Raw genomic sequence first — 19,330 nt, 5'->3', positions numbered from 1 at the left:
TTTATGTGTGTATATATGTGTGTATATAATATATATACTTTACACACTTTTTTTTTTGCTTGTAGTATTTTTGAGGGGTTACGGGGAAAGAGGACCACATATTTTGGCCATTGTGTGAGATAACTATCCCAACTATCCTAACTTTAATTTTATTTTTTTGGACTTTTCTATTTATTTTTGCAAAAAAAAGGAACGGGAAGTGATTTAGGCATAAATGATTTTTTTTTTGTTTTAGAATACTTTATTATTGCCTTTTTTATTCCAGTGTAGTGTATAATTTACCCATCTTGCATGAAGTAAAGTCACAGGCTGGAGTTCATATGTATACAATAATGATGAGTGAACCTGCTTGGATACTAACCGAGTGTGTTCTGTGTGCTCGAAAAATACGTTTGAATCCCCGCAACTGCATGTCTCGCGGCTGTTCGACATCCGAAACACATGCAGGGATTGGCTGGTTGTTAGGCAATCCCTGCATGTGTTGTGGCTGTTGACCAGCCGCAAAACATGCATCTGCAGGGCTTAAACGTATTTTTCGAGCACGCGGAACACACTCGGTTAGTACCTGAGAATGTGCGGATAACACCTTATCCGATCACGTTTGCTCATCACTAGTATACAAACCTAAAAGATGATGGTTGAGACTTCAGTAGATCATGTCAAAGGGATGATGAATCACCGATTTCTAACTTCTTAAATGCTGCTGTTACAATTGACAGCAGCATTTAAGAGGTTGAACTGCGCGATTGGAGCTAACACCTCCATCACCTACAATGTACAGAAGGGGCTCATCTCCATGCTATATTTGTGCATGGGAGATGTATCCAGAAGTGGTAGCCCAAGACAGAAGTATTGAGGAAAAATCAGTGGGTACCACCACCAATCAGCTGCAACCTACCTGGGTGAACAATTTTAAACAGCAGGACTCCACAGCTCCATAATCTCAAGTACTGCAGCTCAGCAACCAACGCTCTTGGTGTTTTGCTAGTAAATGGGGAGTGAAAACTTTTACCAGCGTGCTCTTTTGGTAAAGTGCACTTGGATTTATAGCTGTTAGTGGAAGTAAACATGAAACAAATAAAACTGTAAATACTAAACTTTAATGCACAATGTGGCTATAAATATTCAAAAAAATAAATATAATATCCACAGATTTAATGCTCTGTGGAAACCCGATGAATGATTGTCTGTCAAGAACTGTAATGACTTAAAGGGGTTTCCCAGTGTTTTCTGTATAAGCGAGCTGTGGCAGGGATGCTGATAAAACAAACAATGGAGAAGCACTTATCCCCAGAATTTGCTCTTCAATCCAGCACTGCTGCTCCGCACACCTCGGTGGCCTGGAAGGGATGATGTCAAGACTACCGATCACCTGCCCGCTGATCCTACTGATTGGTAGCAGGGTAAGGTGATCAGGATGTCATCCACTCCAGTCCGGCGGAGGGGAAACATCCCACTGCTTGGCTGACGTTTAAAATAAAATACAGGATAACCTCTTTAACTGAACCTGATAGGCAAAACCGGTCCATTGCACTATGCCTAGTACAAGACGAGAGGGGGCCAGCGCACGACACAAATTCAGAGATCCCAAAACATATATTCTGCACCTCTTACACCCCGCACTTGACAAAACACAATATCCGCATTCTTACATTAAGAAAACTACTGTATAACACAGGACACAAATAGAAAAAAGGAGGGTCCCATTACCCAGAATCTGCCAACATCCCGCCTTTCGCTCTACATACTATCCATCTCTTCTCATGGCTCAAGGAAATGGTTACACCCAAATAATCCTGTAATCCTCTGGTGTAGCCTCTTATGTTTGAATTAATAGTTCATGCTCACAATCCTTTGGTTTTCTAGTCACAGTTGTCTCGATTCCTGAAGGCCTGGACTAGGATGGCGTGGCACCCACACGCATGATTCTGAACAAGGCATTGATGTTGTTGCTCCGGATTGCGTCTCTGCACGCTGCAATCACCTGCGCTTTTGGTTTGCCGACTAGGAAAAGAGACAGAAATTTGACAGTTGCATGAATGTGTGTTTAAAATAATCATTACTCTTCTCGGCTTCATTGCAAATTATCTTTTGACTCTTTAAAGAGCCTTGCAGTGTGATCAATGAGATTAGCCGAGGCAACCATCTACAGACAGCTGTTTCAAGGTACTTGCCACTCATCAGGATAGAGTTGAGTTTGGCTGGCTGAATGAGATTGCCTTTGAGGGGAGAGCTCATTTGGATATTTTTCTCATGGAGCATACTCAGCTGCTCTCCTAAACCTATTGTAATATGACCCTTTCTTAAAGAAGATTTCTAGAATATACCACCGATGGCCTAAACATTTAAACATAAATAACGATTATCAATGATTGTCTTGTAGGGGTCTAACCCCTGGTACTCACACTATCTGGTGAAGGAGGAGTTGAAGTGAGCTATAGTACCAGACCCCCGAAAATGACATGTATCCAAATTATGTTCCTGTTATTTCACCCAAAGAGAGTAATTGCCTGATCTTGCTGCCATCAATCATAACAAAGTTAAAATTGCTTTTGGTGCAGATACCGGTCCAATAGGTCTAGAACTATCTTGTTTTAAGTGGGCAGTTTCTCTTCTTCAGCATATTGCCAGTGTTTTAAGTGCTTGAACTTTCCTTCCTTCACTTCCCAGTATGAATTGTGTGTGCCTTTGTCCAACTGAAAGCGCACCTCTCTGTAATACCTACATTCATTTTGACAGTCAGGAAAGCAGTAGCTTCCTGCAGCTGCCGGGCAGTCACATGTGCCGCTACTACTAAAAGGAATGAATATTCACTGCACTCTACGTCTATAGGAGTGGAGAGCTTTGAATATTCAATACCTTTAATAGAGGGGTCACGTGAAAGCACGGCTGCTGCAGGACGCCGCAGCTGACACTGCTCACTACTAAAGAGCAATGAATACTCACTGCCCTCCACGCACATAATCCCAGCGTGGGGAGCAGTGAGTATTCTGGCAACTGTGCTCTGCTTGTAAGCAGCACATGACATCCCTGCCATGCGCTACTTACAAGCATAAAGCAGCTGCTGGCATCGGCAGGAAGGTAAGTGTACTAGTTTTTTTTTTTTTTTAAATGTTTTTCTGATGGGGCCCTGCATACCAGGATAGGGATAAGGCAATGCATACCAGGATGCTATTAAAGAGAAGTGAATATTCACGGCCCTCCACACCCATGGGTGTGGAATGCAGTGAATATTCATTTCTCTTTAGCAGCGGGCATGGAAGTCAGCCGTAACTGCCGGCTCCTGCCTCCACTGACGCTCCCTTACCTCCCCCACCACAGCCAGAGCAGGTACATCCAGACTATAAGACGTACCCCCCATTTTCTTCCATATATTTTGAGGAAACAAGTGTGTCTTATAATCTGAAAAATATGATAAATAAACCTTATATAATTTGTTTTTTTTTTTTAATATTTTATTATTTCAGTACAATCACAAATACAAGCAGATCGGTGGGGGACGGGAGAGCACACCTCCTGATTGAATGCGCACACAAAGCAGTGTATGAGTCAATAGAAAGAATGGGATTTGTAGTCTTTGCTTTCTATCGAATTTGTACTCCGGGCTGATCGCTCCTGTTGCATGAGCTGTAGACCTTTGGGGGGGGTTCTCCGGACTCGGATCCCCAATCAATCTGCTTGTAATCAGAAAGGCACTGAAATATAAATATCATGAAACATTTGTAAATTCTGGTAGGAAACCTCCATTAGATTTCCAGTTGGACAGAAACAGTGAACAGCTATTGGCACAATAAGTCTTGGCAAGTGTTAAATGGCTGCGAGATATCAACCGATCAGAACCCATTTGAAAGCGTCCTGCAGCCCCCATAACAAATGCACAGTAAATAGATCCCTATATCACATTAACAGCCCCCCATAACAAATGCACAGTAAATAGATCCCTATCACATTAACAGCCCCTATAACAATTGCACAGTAAATAGGTCCCTATTACATTAACAGGATCGGCCTACAAAATGGTGTATTAGCAGCTTTCCTTCTCCAGTTTTGGTTGCCTCTCTCTTACCTCGTAGTCGTCCTGCTCGCTGAATTGCCTGGTTTACACACTTGAGATTGTTCAGCAGATCTGTATGGTTGTTACAACGAATCTTGTAGCGATTGATCAGGTCCTTGTTGAGGTCGTACAGTTCTGTGTAACGTTTTTTCATGTTCTTCCTGTAAGATTAAGGAGGAATCCAGTGATTTTCATATAAGCATAACCCCTGCAACAAGGGATTTTCCGGTTGTAGAAATCCTCTGTATCCTGACTGCAGTTTGTTTCTAAAAAACAAATCGCACTTTACCCACCCTTCTCGGGTCCAGACCCAAGTTTCTGCTACTGCTCCTGGTGTCTGATATATTCTACAGTACTGACATAATGTCAACAGCACTGCAGCCAATCAGTGAGCTCAGAGGCTCTGCCCGAGAAGACATCACAAGTTACTCAGAGCCACTGAGCTCACTGATTGGCTGCAGCTCTGTTGATGAGCCATCAATGTTGCAGTCATTAACAGACCTTGGGAGCAGGCGCAGAAACTGAGCGCTGGACCCCAGGAGGGTGAGTAAAGCTTAGTTTGTTTGTTTTTTTTAAACAAGCTGCAGTCTGAGGACAGGAGTTTTCTGAAACTGGAAACCCCCTTTAAAAGAGGGCTGTTTTCTTCCAAAAGTGGAGTTGAGTTACAACTCCACACAACCTGTAGACATCTGTGGTGCAGGTTTTAGAAGAAATATTGCCATCTTAACTCCGTGCTGATGCTGCTGTGATCACAGGACTTTACTAAATAGCACATTCTCTCTAGTGACACACAAACAGCTTGTAATTCGCTGGTTGGGTAAGATATCCAAGTCAGTCTCTCTCTCATTTTCTTTCGGTGAGGGAATGCCTCATCTATGTACAGGCAGAAGCCTAATTGACGCAAAGCTCCCCAAATTTTAATGGGGAACTAAATCTAGATACCAAGATGGAAACTATTTTTTGGGACACTGAGCATGTGCCAGAGGAGAAGGAATAGAAGTACCTATAAATTTTTCCTGATAGAAGACTTACATGTCCCTCATGAGGCGGGAGTCCTCAGCCTGCACCAGTATGCTGCGGATTAGGTTAGACTGATCTGCCATGTCTGCAGTTAGCTTCTGGTGTACAGAGTGGGAGTCATCTACCTGTGATGGAAAAGAGGATACAGTATATCACCTCATTCATCTGACGAACAGAAGCCCTTTAACATACCAGAATTATAAATTAGGAAGTTACAGTCCCTGACCATAGGGTATTGTGCTTTCAGAATAGGGAAATTGAGACCCCATCTTTCACCGGGCAATTTTGTCTCTCGAGCACAAAGACCGCTGTTCCATTAATTTTTTTTTAGCTGCCCAAAGAATACACTTGTTACTTTTTTTTAACCACTTCATGATTTCGAACCTTGAAGAGGATAAAAAAAACTAACCTAAGACTGTTTAGTATGTGCATAACAATGTCATTTTTACATTGCTGTTCAATATGTTCATTTTTTAGCAGCTGTATTGTGTTGATTTATAGGTCGGATTCCCGGCAAGACATCGTTATTCACATACAATTAGGTGGGTTGAGGGCTGTAATGCAGCTTTGGCCCATTCATTATGTACATTGCTGTCTTCTCAGTTGTCTAATACCAAGAGTGGAAAAAGATCCTTTATCGCTTCACGGAGGGACACAGGAGACCATGGGTGCATGCTGCTGCCACTAGGATACCAACACTGAAAAAAGCAGGTTATACCCACCAACTGGCATGAAGCTAATCACTTTTAGCTTAGTGTCAGTAGGAGGCGTACATGTATCTGGTCCCAGACTGGTCTCTACCTTAGGGCCTTGCTGTTTTTAGTTATCTTTTTCCCTTTTCTCACTCTTAATGCATGAGTGTTCAGGTGGCCAGTAGGACGGTCCTTGCCTTCCCTATCCTACCCACTTGTCCCATAGAAAGAGATGGAGTCAGGTGCGAAGACTGTCCACAAACCCAGGATGCGATCCAGAGGTGTTGATGGGTGTCCACAGTCGCCCTTGAAGAGAAGATGGACGTCATCTTCAGGGAGCGCAAGTTACTCCCCCTTTTTTCTCTCTAGGTCAGTGGGCAATGGCAGATCAGCAGAGTGGAAGCTGGATGCCATCACCATTGCAGCCCCTCCAACCCCACCCCTGCCTACATTAGCAATTTAGGCCCTGGCTTACTGTGACCTAGCCATTGAGAAGGCCCACACAGCTCCAGTGAAGCCCACCCACCAATCAGCGGCATGCGGGTCCTCAGAGCGTTCTTTTGCTACTACGCCCCAGCTTTCCTCCTATCAGCGATCGCACTGGCTAACAGTCCACCCTTTTCTTGACTCCACCTCCAATACTTGAATCTCTATCTTCTCCTGAAGCTGCCACATGGGTGTCAAAATTGGTTTCGACCTGGGTAAAACAATTATGGCAGGGAATACTTTCCGATGCTCCACCTGACGATCTGGCAGGTGTAGCTGACAAAATTGATTAGGCAGTAAAATATCTCCTTTCGGCTTCCCTGGATGCCACCAGCTGTGCCGCTCAAGCCTCCAGCAACGTGGTTGCCATCTGCAGGGTTATATGGCTCAAAGTATTGCACGCAGATACTGCTTCTAATAGAGCGCTCATCAGCATTCCCTTCCATGGCTCTCGCCATTTTGGAGCAAAATTGGACCAGATCATATCTGAAGTTACCGGTGGGAAAAGCACTCTACTTCCTCAGCCCAGGCCCAGGCACTCTTCAGCAAAGCGGAAGTCCTTTCCCTTTCACCATTTACCCTGGCGAAGGGTCCCTCTGTCAGGATAAACCATCCAGCTTTCAGGAAAAGAGGAGACCTTCCTTCAAGCCAGCTCCATCCTGGCACCTGCACGGTACTCAGAATGATCCAGGAACAAATCCAACATATTCACTTCCGCATGATGGATTGCTGACTCCTGGGAAATCTGTCAGGGCGGCCAGACATCTTTCAGGTCCTGTGGCTCTCTTCAGTCAAAGAGGTCTCTTGGGTCAAAGAGGTCGTCTCTTCCGGATACAAAAGAGAGTTTTTCTCTCTTGGCCACTGTTCCCAGAGTCTTCATAAAGATCATGGCGGCCATATTGGCCATTCTGTGAACCAGGGGGATCTAGGTCATCCCCTATCTGGACGATATGCTTTCCCAGGGTCTCCTCTACCACCAGAATTCTCGGTCTCTCAGTCTAATGGCATGCCTGTTGAGGCCGTGGTGTTGAGAGTCTCAGGGTTTACGGATAAGGTCATCCAAACCATGATCAAAGCTCACACGCCTTCCTCTTCCCGTATCTATCACCATATCTGGAAGGCCTTTTTCTGATAGGGGTAATGTGATTGGGTTCACACTATGACTTTTTTCGTCCCGTCACTTCTGGTCTTTTTGCACTCAGGCATTGAGGCTGGACTTGTCCTCAGCTTTATTAAAGGACAGGTCTTCGCTCTGTCCCCCTGTGGGACCTCAACATAGTCCTGAACATTCTTCAGGGCTCTGCCTTTGAGCCTCTTCTCTCTTTGAAGATTTCCCTTATGGCGGTCATCACATCCATCAGATGAGTTTCTGATTTGGCAGCAATCTCCTGTTGGTCTCCATCAGGACAAAGTAGTCCTACGTTCAGTCCTCTCCTTTCTTCCAAAAGGTGGAATTCGGCCTTTAATCTTAAAGAGGAAATTATCCTCCCCTCTTTTTGCCCTCCCCTAGCTGATCCTTTGGAGCGGTCTCTGAACAAATTGGACCTCGTTAGAGCGGTTTGCATCTACCTCTCCAGGACAGCCTCTTTTAGGCGCTCAGATTTTCTCATCTAAGGCTACTATCGCTCGTTGGGACGAATCGGACAAAGAAAAGATCACATCCTCATGGGATTTTGACTCACTCCACTCAGGCAGTGTGGGACTTCCTGGGCCCTGCATCACCACGCCTCCACTCCGCAGGTTTGCAAGGTGGCCATCTGGTCTTCAGTTCACACATTTTGCAACTTCTACAGTGGTCATACCTATGCCATCCTGGGCAGGAGGGTTTCTCCAGGCAGCAGTTGTTCGTCTACTGACCTGAAGGAAACATGCCTTCATTGTTGTTTCCTTGCTGTTTCTATTTTTTTGCCACACCCTTAAGACTGCTTTTTTTATATCCCATGGTCTCTTGTGTCCCCCCATAAAGCGATAGAGGAAATAGGGATTTTTGTGTACTCACCGTAAAATCCTTTTCTCTGAGCCAATCATTGGGGGACACAGAGACAGTGGGTGTTATGCTGCTGGCCACTAGGAGGACACTAAGTAAACCAGAAAAAAGTTAGCTCCTCTCCTGAAGTTTACACCCTCTCGCTGGCTGAGAGTTCGGTGAAAAAAGCAGTAGGAGCATAAAAAGTCAATAATAACCATAACTAAGTCAAAGCCTAAGAATGCTACAGTGAGCCAATAGGCTAAACAGGGTGGGTGCGGTGTCCCCCAATGATTGGCTCGGAGAAAAGGATTTTACAGTGAGTACACAAAAATCCCTATTTCTCCTACGCCTCATTGGGGGACACAGACAGTGGGACGTCCTAAAGCAGTCCCTGGGTGGGGAGCATACATCTGCTAATACCCCATGTACCACTGAGTCAACAGTGAGGTACTGCCGATTGCAGGCTGCATCCGCAGAGGCCTGAGAATGAATTAGGCAATGTTTGTAAAGGTATGCAGGCTGGATCAAGTCGCAGCCTTGCGGACAGGCCTGAGAATGAAATTGGTAATATTTTGTAAAAAGTATGCAGACTGGACAAAGTCGCAGCCTTGCAGACCTGGTTTGCCGAGGCCTGGTGCCGAATGGCCGAAGAGGCGCCCACTGACCAGGTAGAGTGCACCTTAATCCCCAGTGGGACAGGCGCATTCCTGATACAGTAGAACCACTGAATCGCCAGGGGAATCCACCTGGCTAGCGTTGCTTTGACTCGGCTAGACCCTTCCTATGCCCCTCTGAAAGCATAAACAGGGCATCTGACTTGTGGAAGGGAGCCATCAGCGAGATGTACCGTCTCAGCGCCCTAACCACATCCAGGGTGTTGAGGGCCTTCTGAATGCGATGGACTGGCGCCGGACAAAAGGAAAGGCAAAACAATTTCCTCGCTGAGATGGAAAGAGGAGACGAAATTGGGCAGGAAGGACGGGGAAGGCCTGAGAACTACCTTTTCTTGATGAAAAATTCAGGAACAGAGAACGGCAGGACAGAGCTGCCAATTCCAAAACTCGTCTGATTGAAGTAATTCCCACTAGAAAAACCACCTTCCAAGAGAGGACAGACAGTGACACGTCCTGCGGCAGTTCGAAAGGAGCCTCCTGTAAGGCCCTGAGAACTAGGTTAAGGTCCCATGATTCCAATGGCCTTCTATAAGGAGGCGCCACATGGGAAACTCTCTGAATGAACGTCTTGACCTGAAGTTTGGTGGCAATTTTGAGTCGGAAAAGCACTGACAAGGGCGAAATTTGGCCCTTGAGTGAGTTAAGCACGAGGCCTGATTTTAAACCAAATTGAAGGAATTCCAATATGGCCGGATTGTAAAAAATACCAGAGGTGATCGACCATGATCCTTGCACCATGAAAAGAAGGTTGTCCAGGTACGTTGATAGATGCACATGGACACAGGCTTCCTAGCACTAATCATGGTGGAAATCACGTTGTGAGAGAACCCAGCCTGTGCTAAAATCCAGGATTCAACGGCCAAGCCGTCTAAGACAGGGCCCCGGAGTTCTGGTGGTAAATCTGGCCCTGCGAGTGTAGATCCATGCAATCTGGAAGTCGCCAGGGGACGTTGGCAACTAGTTGTATTAGTTCTGCATACCATGCTCTGCGCGGCCAATCTGGCGCGACAAGGATCACTGGTACTCCCTCCGCTCTGATCTTCTTAATGACCCTCGGAAGCAAGGGAAGAGGAGGGAAGATGTACGGGAGCCAGAACCGGTGCCATGGCAGAACTAGGGCGTCCACTCCGATGCCGCATGGATCACGCGATCGGGCAATGAACTGAGGAACTTTGTTGTTTAGTCTTGAGGCCATGAGATCCACATCAGGAGTCCCCCAACAATGACAAATCTGTTGAAAGACTTCCGGATGAAGAGACCACTTCCCTGAGGCAATGCCTTGGTGACTGAGAAAATCTGCCAGCCAATTTTCTACGCTCGGCCCAATGGAGGATGTGACTCGCTTCGTGCACGGCCATCCTGCTCCAGGTACCTCCCTGGTGATTGATATACGCTACAGCTGTGGCGTTGTCGGATTGGATCCTGATGAGACTTGCGAGGAGACAGTGGAAACTCCTTAGAGCTAATTTGATTGCTTGCATCTCCAAAATGTTGATGGGGAGGCTGACTCTCGGTTTGACCAATGACCCTGTGCCGTGTGGCGAAGAAAGACCGCTCCCCAGCCGAGGAGACTTGCGTCGGTGGTTACTACCAACCATCTTACTGGGAGAAAAGACCTCCCTTGATTCAGGGAGGACCTCAGTGTCCTCCACCTGAGGGATTGCCTGACCCACAGGGACAGAGGGATCCAACGGTCCAGGGAGAACGGGTACTTGTCCTAAGCTAACAGCAACGCGTGTTGTAAGGGACAGAGATAGAACTGTGCAAATGGAACTGCTTCCATCGCTGACACCAACTTTCCTAGAACTCTCATGCCGAAACGAATGGAGTGAGAAAACAGTCGCGCTGCCTGTGTAAGGCTTGGGTCTCTCCTGGAGGGAGAATGACCAACTTGCGGGAAGTGTCCAAGATCATCCCTAAAAGGGAAATCTGCTGAGCCGGTTTTGGGAAAGACTTTTCAAAGTTTATCTTCCACCCCAGAAAGTGTATTTACTGTTATCCATGGATTCCTCGCAGGCTGGAAGGGACGGACCCTTGATGAGCAGGTCGTCCGGATACGGTAACACCACCACTCCTCGAGAGTGGAGAATGGCCATGACAGCCGCCATGACCTTGGTAAAGACCCTGGGAGCGGTGGCGAGTCCGAAGGGCAAGACAACGAACTGGCAGTGTTCCTTGTGAATTGAAAAACGAAGGAACTGATGGAGGGACGGGCAGATTGGAATGTGTAGGTAAGCGTCCTTGATGTCGATGGATGCTAGGAACTCTTCTTTTTCCATGGAAGCGACAACTGATTGGAGAAATTCCATTCGAAATCGCCGTACCCTGACAAACTGATTTAACAGTTTGAAATCCAGAATGGGTCACATCGTCCCGTCCTTTTTTGTAAACACAAAAAGGTTTGAAAATAATCCTCTGAACCTTTCGTGATGAGGGACCGGAATGATGACTCCAACCCTTAACAGAGCCTGAACAGCCCGAAGGAAGGCTCTTGTCTTTCTCTTGGGGGGAGAGGAAAGGAAAAACCGAGTTGGAGGGGGAGAAGAAAATTCTATCTTGTATCCGGAGGACACCAGCTCCCTGACCCACTTGTCGTCATTGGGTAGATCTATGAGATCTGGTTCCCCTAGATCCAGAAGCCCTGGGCCTGGGTTTCCAAGAGCGGCTAGGTCTGTATGAGACCTGGGAGCCTCTGTCTCCGCGCGGGGACCGACCTGATCCGGAAGAGAAGGTAGAAGAGGACCAACCGGAATTGTTGCGAGAAAACTCATCGGCTGTTGATTGCGAAATGGCCGAACAGCCCCTATTGTTGAAGAAGGAATTTACTTTTTCCCCCGGCAGTATCAGAAATGAGTTGGTCCAGTTTCTCTCCAAAACAACGACCCATTTGAAAGGAGAGAGAAGACAATGATCTTTTAGGTGTGGCATCTGTTATGATTGAGTCACCGAGGAGGAAAAAACAAAACACAAGCTCAGCCCAGAAAATCAGAGAGGTTGGAAACTAGCGGATTGCAGACCCCTGATCCTATCACACAACTAGCAGTAGCCGTGGAGTGTTCCTACGATGATCCTAGACACCTCGTCACAGCAGGAGATCTACACAAGCCTAAAGAGAGAAAAGAGAAAAACTGACTGCCCCAGAGCAGACCCCAAAGCAATAGGCAGCCCCCAACATATAATGACGGTGAAGCAAGATGAAAACACTAACACAGATAGAAAGATAGGTTGAGCAAACGATGGGGCCCAAGCTAACTAAAAAGGACAGGACAGAAAAGCTGCTGTTTGCAATCCGAGAAAACCCTGCCAAAAAATACTACCAACACAACTGATAAGCAAAAAGGACCCTGAAGTCACTAGACTTCAAACCCTATATCAGCACTCAGAATATTCTGGAAGCAGAGCAAAAGAGAACACTGATCAAGGAAAAAGAATCCAGCACACCCCCGGCCGGGGATGGCTGAACTCAAAAATCAAGGTAAACAAAACCAAAACTAATAAGTTCAATAGCAGAGCAAAAACTTATCTTTGGGAAGCAGGAATCAGACTGGTCTCCAAGAATCCAGCAGAGAAATCACCAGCGACTCAGAAGGGAGTCGGCTGCCTTATATCCAGTCTGTAGTTCCCGTTACCCAGTCACGATCCACCTGATCAGCTGTTTGGTTTCTTTCATCCAAATCATCCTCACTACCTTCCTTCACCAGAAGAGGGAGATCCTCGGACACAAAAGATGAATGAACAGATGAGCTCACAACAGGCATCCAGCCGCGGAGCCATAGGGCTCTTCAAATGGAGATCGCATTAGCGGCAGTTTGAGCTGCGCAATTGGCGGCATCAAAAGAAGCGTCTAACAAAGAACAAAAGAGAAAAGCAATATATCTGGTCTATGTATAACTACACTATTTTACATACATTGTTTGTGATATTCAATATGTTGAGGTGGCTTGTTTGATATTTACCCAATGTCACTATTGCTATGTGGGGTTTTTCTGCTGTGGAAGTATCATCATATCATTATTTCATGATTTGAGATGATTGCAATTTTTTGCATCTTTTAATCTGTTTTTAATGTGTTTTGCTGTTTTGTGTATGTGTCAGGTATTGATGTATAAATAAAATTTACCTTTTGTACATTTTGTGGAGCTCCCATATGTAGATATATTGCTTTTCTCTTTTGTTCTTTGTATAATGTATTTTTGAATATATCTTTGGTGAACCCACTTTTGACTAATTTGGCTGTGCCCTCCGTCCATATATTATTGCATCAAAAGAAGAGTCTACTACAAAGTCAGCTGCGTGAACTATCTGTCTGGCGACAGTGGTTGCCTCCAGAAGAAGATTGGTGCCTTGGAAGGAAGTAATCAGAACTTCTGCCCAAGCGGCCATTGCCTTAGTGACCCAAAATGCCGCGAAAGAAGGAAAAAACTCTGCTCCTGAAGCTTCAAAAACTGAACGGGCAAGGTAGACAATTTGACAATCGGAGGGGTTTCTGACTGAGGAACCCTTAGAAACAGATAGGAGCGTTTTAGAAGCAAGACGCGATACAGGAGGGTCAACCGGAGGGGACTGTAACCAATCGTACATTAGGTCTGGATGAAAAGGGTATTTAGCCTGAGTAGACTTTTGCCGTGAACCGCTCATGTGACCGATCCCTATGTTTCAGGACAGCCGGTAAATAACGTGCGCACCCGCTAGGTTTTCTTAAACGTGCTAGGGTGTGCTGGAGCGGGAATATTTTCCCCATCCAACCTCAGAATCCTGTTAACTGATTCTATAAGAGAATCAAGCGACTCTTGATCAGCTGGGGGATTCTGAGGGGCTGACGTGTCAGATTCGAATTCAGAGCCGTGCTCGCTGTCAACCTCAGGAGAGGGCGAGCGAGAGACAGGAGTCGCCGATGCTGAGGCGCTGACCGTCCCTTGGACGAGTATGGCCCCTGCTGGGAGACGGTTCCTGGCTGACGCCAGAGCCCTCCTCGGGAGGTAAGGACGCTGTCTGCCTGGGTCAGAGACTCCACCGACTGTGACAGGGACGCAGCCCACTCAGGGTTACTAAACGCAGGGGGCCCGTCAGCAGCGGCGGCGAGGGACACTGGAGCACAGGTCAGGGCGCAGTGCGGGTCGCAGTCTGTGCATAACGGATTAGTCTGTGCACTGGGTAAGGCAGACTTGCAGGTGGTACACATGGTAAAAAACACAGGGTGCTTTTTAACAGCCCGTTTAGCCTCCTTAGATTGAGGCATAGCACTCCTGAAAGGGTTAACGGCAGAGTCTGTCTGCAGCTGCAAGGAATGTGCCGTGAAGGGGTTAAGCTTTAATCTGAGGGCAGAGGCAGCTTACCCGGTCCTGTGCTGGGTCCCCCCGGGAGGAAAAAACGGTGGCCTTGTGGTGTCACCCGTTATCCGGCTGTCCAGAGCAGGCATAGCGCTCTTGAAAGGGTTCACGGCAGCTGAAGTGAAGACATGGCCCCTGAGAATAGAATTGCGCGTCTCGTAAGTAATGAGAGGCGCCAAGAGGAAGGGGCAGCAACATTAGCGCGGGCGGCGCCATTCAAATTGCGGCCTAGCAGGCCGGAAAAGCCGGGGACTAAATTTTTGGCCTTCCCGAGCACCAAGAGCTGGGGGGGGGGCCACCATGGAGCGCCGATGCACTGCCGCTGACGTTAAGTCAGCGCTTCTCCCAGGGGGCAGGACTCGTCGCTGTCCGGGGTCTTCTTGTCTCATCCTCCGGGCGATGTAGCAGAGCTGGAGGCGGTCTTAAAGGGGTATGCTCAAATCGATCCACCCTGTGGTAGGGGGATGGAGAGCTCTGGGGCTGATTCAGGGCATCCGAAAAAGCACTGCTCAAGTCCTTCTCCATGCACTTCTGTGCTACATCCTGTTGCGCTTGCCCTCGTATCCTTGGAGTACCGACCGTAAGGGAACCATCGTCAGAGGAATCAGCCCCATTCGTCGCAGGAAAGTGTACGGGGAGGTATACTCCACGTACTTGCCTGTTGTTGGTTCGGGGGAGAGCGTGCCGTAGAAAGGAACCGTCGCCCCCTTCACTCCGTTAATTAAAAAATAAAAATTTACAGAAAATTCAAAAATAAAATAAAAACGGTGGGGTCTGAAACCAGACCCAAGTGACTCCTATAGACACTAAGTAAGAACTGGAGAATCTCAGCCATTGAGAGGGTGTATACTGCAGGGGAGGAGCTAACTTTTTTTCTGGTTTACTTAGTGGCAGCAGCATAACACCCACGGTCTCTGTCTCTCCCAATGAGGCGTAGGAGAAAAGAGAATTTTGAATACTCAGTGTAAAATGTCTTTCTCAAAGCCTTCATTGCGGGACACAGCACCTTCCCCTTTCATTGCATGTTGTTCTACTCTTTAATGTGTTGCTTCTCCTACTGCTTTCTCACTAACTGATCAGCTTCATGCCAGTTGGTGGGGTGTAACTTGCTGAGGAGGAGAGAACTTTTTTGGCAAGTGGCAGCAAACATACACCCATGGTCTCCTTTGTCCCTAAATGAAGTCTCCAAGAAAGATTTTACGGTGAGTACCCAAAACCCTCTTTTATATTAACACTTCCAAATAGAAGTTCAATAATACTGCCTTGTGTATTAGAAGCACCATTGCCAAATGACAGGCATATTTTCTGATACCACTACTGGTGATGAATTACAAAAATCTCTTACCCGCAATTTATTACTACACTTAAAAAATATACTGACGCCTATAAAAAGTAACCAGTATAAGTCCGCTACTCCCGTTATGTACAGCAATGGAAATGCAGTGTCCATCTACTATTCCAATACAACTTTCCTCGCAGAACTCACCTTCACAAGCACCTTCCGAAGTTGATCAAAGTATTTGGGGAAATTGGCCTCTACTGAAAGGTCTTCTATAGCTAGGAAGGTCACCATGGACTGAATAATGTCTCCAGCAAGGTCAATGTCATCAGTTTGTAACGTGATCTGCAGCACAGAATATCATTTTACACAATAATGAAAATAGGATGCAACTACTGATGTAGATGTGACATACGGAGCAGCACTCACCTCTCCGCTGGGCTTCATGTTAAGGAGGAGGGTCCCTGAATCACGTAGGGATGTAAAACAAATCTGAAATGGAGCGCTCTGCACCTCTGTGTCTTCTGGTAACAGGAAGTTTTGGTTTAACCAAAGAACCACCTTTCCAAAAGTATAAAAGAAAACTTTACTGACACATTATAGTTTATATGACAGCTATCGAATGCGAAATGAATCGCAGGACCTACTCTATCGGCCACGTCTGTAATCTGTGGCTGTTGGACAGGAGCCCTGAGAGCCATCTAGAATTGCTGGACCCGGTCCATCAGCCACGACTGTAATCTGGATCTGCTGGACGTGAGCCCTAAGAGCCACTTAGAATCGAATGACAGGTCCATTGGCAACGTTGGTAATTTGTGACTGCTGAACAGTAGCCCTGAGAGCTGCAAACTATTTCCTGGCACCCATGGCTATTGAAAGCACAGGCAATGCCAGTGGCTGCTCACCTGCTAGGTCCTCATGACAACATTTCCATTTTTAGATCTAAGTTACTATCCATCGCAATAAACACGTCCCTACGGGACAGAATTGTAGTGGAAAACAAGAAGTGTTGTCCTGATGACTGAAAAGTACTACAGCTGCAAGATTTGGATGTTTATCAAAACTGACTTTCTCGTTCGCCTTATTGGGGGACACAGAGACCATGGGTGTATGCTGCTGCCACTAGGAGGCTGACACTATGCACAAAAAAGGTTAGCTCCTCCGCCGCCGTATACACCCCACCGACCAGCAGGAAATTCCTCAGTTTAGCTTAGTGTCAGTAGGAGGTGGACACGGGTCTTTTATTAGACCCATATCTACCTCAGTGTGCGTCGTTTCTTTACAGGTTCCGGAGGGATACGGAGTGAACAGTCACATCCGTACTCCCACAAAGAGACTATGAGTACGGCGTGTACTGCCACCCCGTATCCTCATAGGTCTCCGCAGCAGGACCAGGAGCCTCGCACGAGTAGGTGCCAGCCGCACGGACGGTCCTTGCCCCCCGCCTCCCACCCTCTCGCCTACCAGAGCCTGAAGGTTGGATGAGGCGCGGATTTCATAGAGACAGACAGTGTGGGATTTTCAGGTACCTTTATTGTAAGGCCCCCTGCCTGGGTGAGTATGTCAGTCTTCCCCCGGCGTTTTCTCTTGGAGCGGTCGCCAGGGGGACCACGTTAGGGTCCCTGCACGCCCCGCATCCCCCCACGGTCACCGCATCCATGCAGGCCCCGGGTCTTCACGGGCCTCGTTCTGCGCTTCCCCCCCCCTTTTTTCCATTTCGGCAGGGGTAGCGCTGGAGTCGGGCAGTTCTGGGCAGGGACGCGGCCCGGTGTTGCGACGCGTCTTCCGCGCCGACCCCCTGATGACAGGCGGCCGCCGCAAATAATTTAGGCCCCGGCTTGTGTTCGGGCCTACCGCAGCGTCGCGGCCACGCCCCCCGCCCCTTTCTACTAAGCGGGCTTCACTCCCGCTCTACCCAGGCCCTCCCCCCGCCTTTCCCTCTCCTGCCCAGCATATTATGGCTAGAGGGCAGCAATTATTAACCCTGCGAGGAGCTCCGCCCTTCCCCGGGACCCGCGCTTTTCTACAGGCAGGCGCCATCTTCACAGCCTGCCAGCCGGACGCAGCTGGAGAGGCTCCCCAGCCCCTGAGCAGTTTCTGCAAGCAGCTTTTTGCCTCTTTGGGACGGCCAGCCGGACTTCTCCCTGATCTGCATCCCCGGACAGGTCGAGCAGCATCGCTTTTGGGGACACCGGACCGTGAGTAGCTCTGCACGGCAGACTGACCCTTCTCCGCCCTCTGTCCCCCAACCTTCCGGCACTACCTCAGGTTTTTCACAACGTCTATCCCTAAGGCTGATCGTACCCACTCTTCGGCCCTCCCCTGCACCCTAGTCAAGTTCTTCGCATGTTCTTCGTGCAACCGCAAACTTCCCTCAGGTCAGTCCTCTCCCCTCTGCCTGGACTGTAGCAATCCAATCCAGCCCGACGCCGCTCAGGAGCCATCCATAGCCCCAGGGGTGAGTGAGCCCCCCTTGCCGGGTTGGGCCTCCTCCCTATCACAGTCGGTGGCAGACCTCACCAAGGTGTCTCAGTCCCTAGTAGCCGTTCTGGATAAGTTGCCCTTGGGAGCTTCTGCGGGACCTAGCACGTCCCAGGACGTCCCATCTGAGCCAGCCAGTGTCAGTCCCAAGAGACCCAGGCAGGATCTCCAGGCGGAGTCCTCTCCTCGCCCTACCTCACCCCATACTCCCCAGCAGTCTCCCTCTCGGGCCTCCTCTCCCGAGTCAGGTGAAGCGCTTTCGGAATCTGAAGGGGTCTTAGAGCTGGATTCGGATCAGGATGCGAACATGAAGGTTACGGTGCAGAACCTCATTGCCGCGATTCACCATACCTTCGACATCACTGACGCCCCTGCGAAATCCTCAGATCAGGAGGTTTCGTTCAGACGGGTGGAAACACCTTCCAGGGTGTTTCCCTTTCATTCCGAGTTTGGGAAGATTTTTACCAAGGAAAGGGAAGATCCGACTAGACGCTTTCAAAGAGGCAAGCGTCTCGGCGTGCTGTATCCGTTCGCTAAAGAGCTCACGGACAACTGGGCCGCTTCTCCTTCAGTGGACCCTCCCGTATCCAGACTCTCTAATAATACTGTTCTTCCGCTGTCGGGTGTAGCGTCTCCAAAAGATTCTAATGACAGAATCATAGAATCCCTAGCAAAGTCTGCCTTTGAGGCGGCATCTGCGGCGGTATGTCCAGTCTTTGCTTCATCTTGGGCAGCAAAGGCTATATCCGCTTGGGCAGAGGACCTTCGGCAGGGCATTCTGGATAAGGCACAACCGGAGCATTTGGCCGATCTCGCCAATCAGATTTCCCATGCGGGGGATTATCTGCTTTCTGCTTCCTTGGATGCCGCATCTTGCGCGGTTCAGGCGTCAAGCAACATCGTGGCAATCCGACGTACAATTTGGCTCAAGGCCTGGCAGGCGGACTTGTCCTCTAAAAAGTCTCTGACTAATCTGCCTTTTCAAGGAGTGCGTCTCTTTGGGTCCCAATTGGACCAGATTATTAAGGACGCTACCGGAGGTACGAGTTCTCTTCTCCCCCAATCCAAGCCTCGCAGACCTCCTCCAAGGCGTCAGTTCCGTCCCTTTCGGTCTTTCCGCCGTTTCAATGCGGCGGAAAACCCTTCCAACCAGCAAAGGCCACAAGCACGTCAGGAAAGAAAGAAGGTCTCCTTCAGGCCCACTCCGTCCTGGCGATCCCACTCTTCCCAGGGAAGACCACCCAGATCTAGATCTGGACGGTCTACGTCCGCATGACTATCATCGGTCTTCCGTGGGTCCCTTCCAATTGGGAGGTCGACTTCTTTTCTTCAGCGACGTCTGGTT

The 19,330-nt window shown here is 48.2% G+C and overlaps 1 protein-coding gene across 7 annotated transcripts in view; it reads right to left on the bottom strand.

The window, feature by feature from the left end:
- Nucleotides 1-1,078: 1,078 nt before the first annotated feature.
- Nucleotides 1,079-19,330, bottom strand: part of BBS2 (Bardet-Biedl syndrome 2) — a 71,278-nt gene continuing 53,026 nt past the window's right edge. For 5 of the 7 annotated variants that reach the window (XM_073581973.1, XM_073581983.1, XM_073582003.1 and 2 more), the window contains exons 14-18: nt 15,934-16,065; nt 15,712-15,849; nt 5,087-5,199; nt 4,067-4,215; nt 1,079-2,004 (exon numbers count right to left, since the gene is read on the bottom strand). In XM_073581973.1, coding sequence (XP_073438074.1) covers nt 1,898-2,004; nt 4,067-4,215; nt 5,087-5,199; nt 15,712-15,849; nt 15,934-16,065 — 639 coding nt within the window. In that variant the 3' untranslated portion in view covers nt 1,079-1,897. Of the gene's footprint in view, nt 2,005-3,473; nt 3,696-4,066; nt 4,216-5,086; nt 5,200-15,711; nt 15,850-15,933; nt 16,066-19,330 lie in introns of those variants that run through there. The other 2 variants (XM_073582020.1, XM_073582028.1) reach the window with 2 other exon arrangements.

The sequence above is a fragment of the Dendrobates tinctorius genome, unplaced genomic scaffold, assembly GCF_039654945.1.
Source record: "Dendrobates tinctorius isolate UK_male_01 unplaced genomic scaffold, ASM3965494v1 ptg000009l, whole genome shotgun sequence".
NCBI classification, from domain to species: domain Eukaryota; kingdom Metazoa; phylum Chordata; class Amphibia; order Anura; family Dendrobatidae; genus Dendrobates; species Dendrobates tinctorius.
This window is presented reverse-complemented; position numbering and strand designations above follow the sequence as displayed.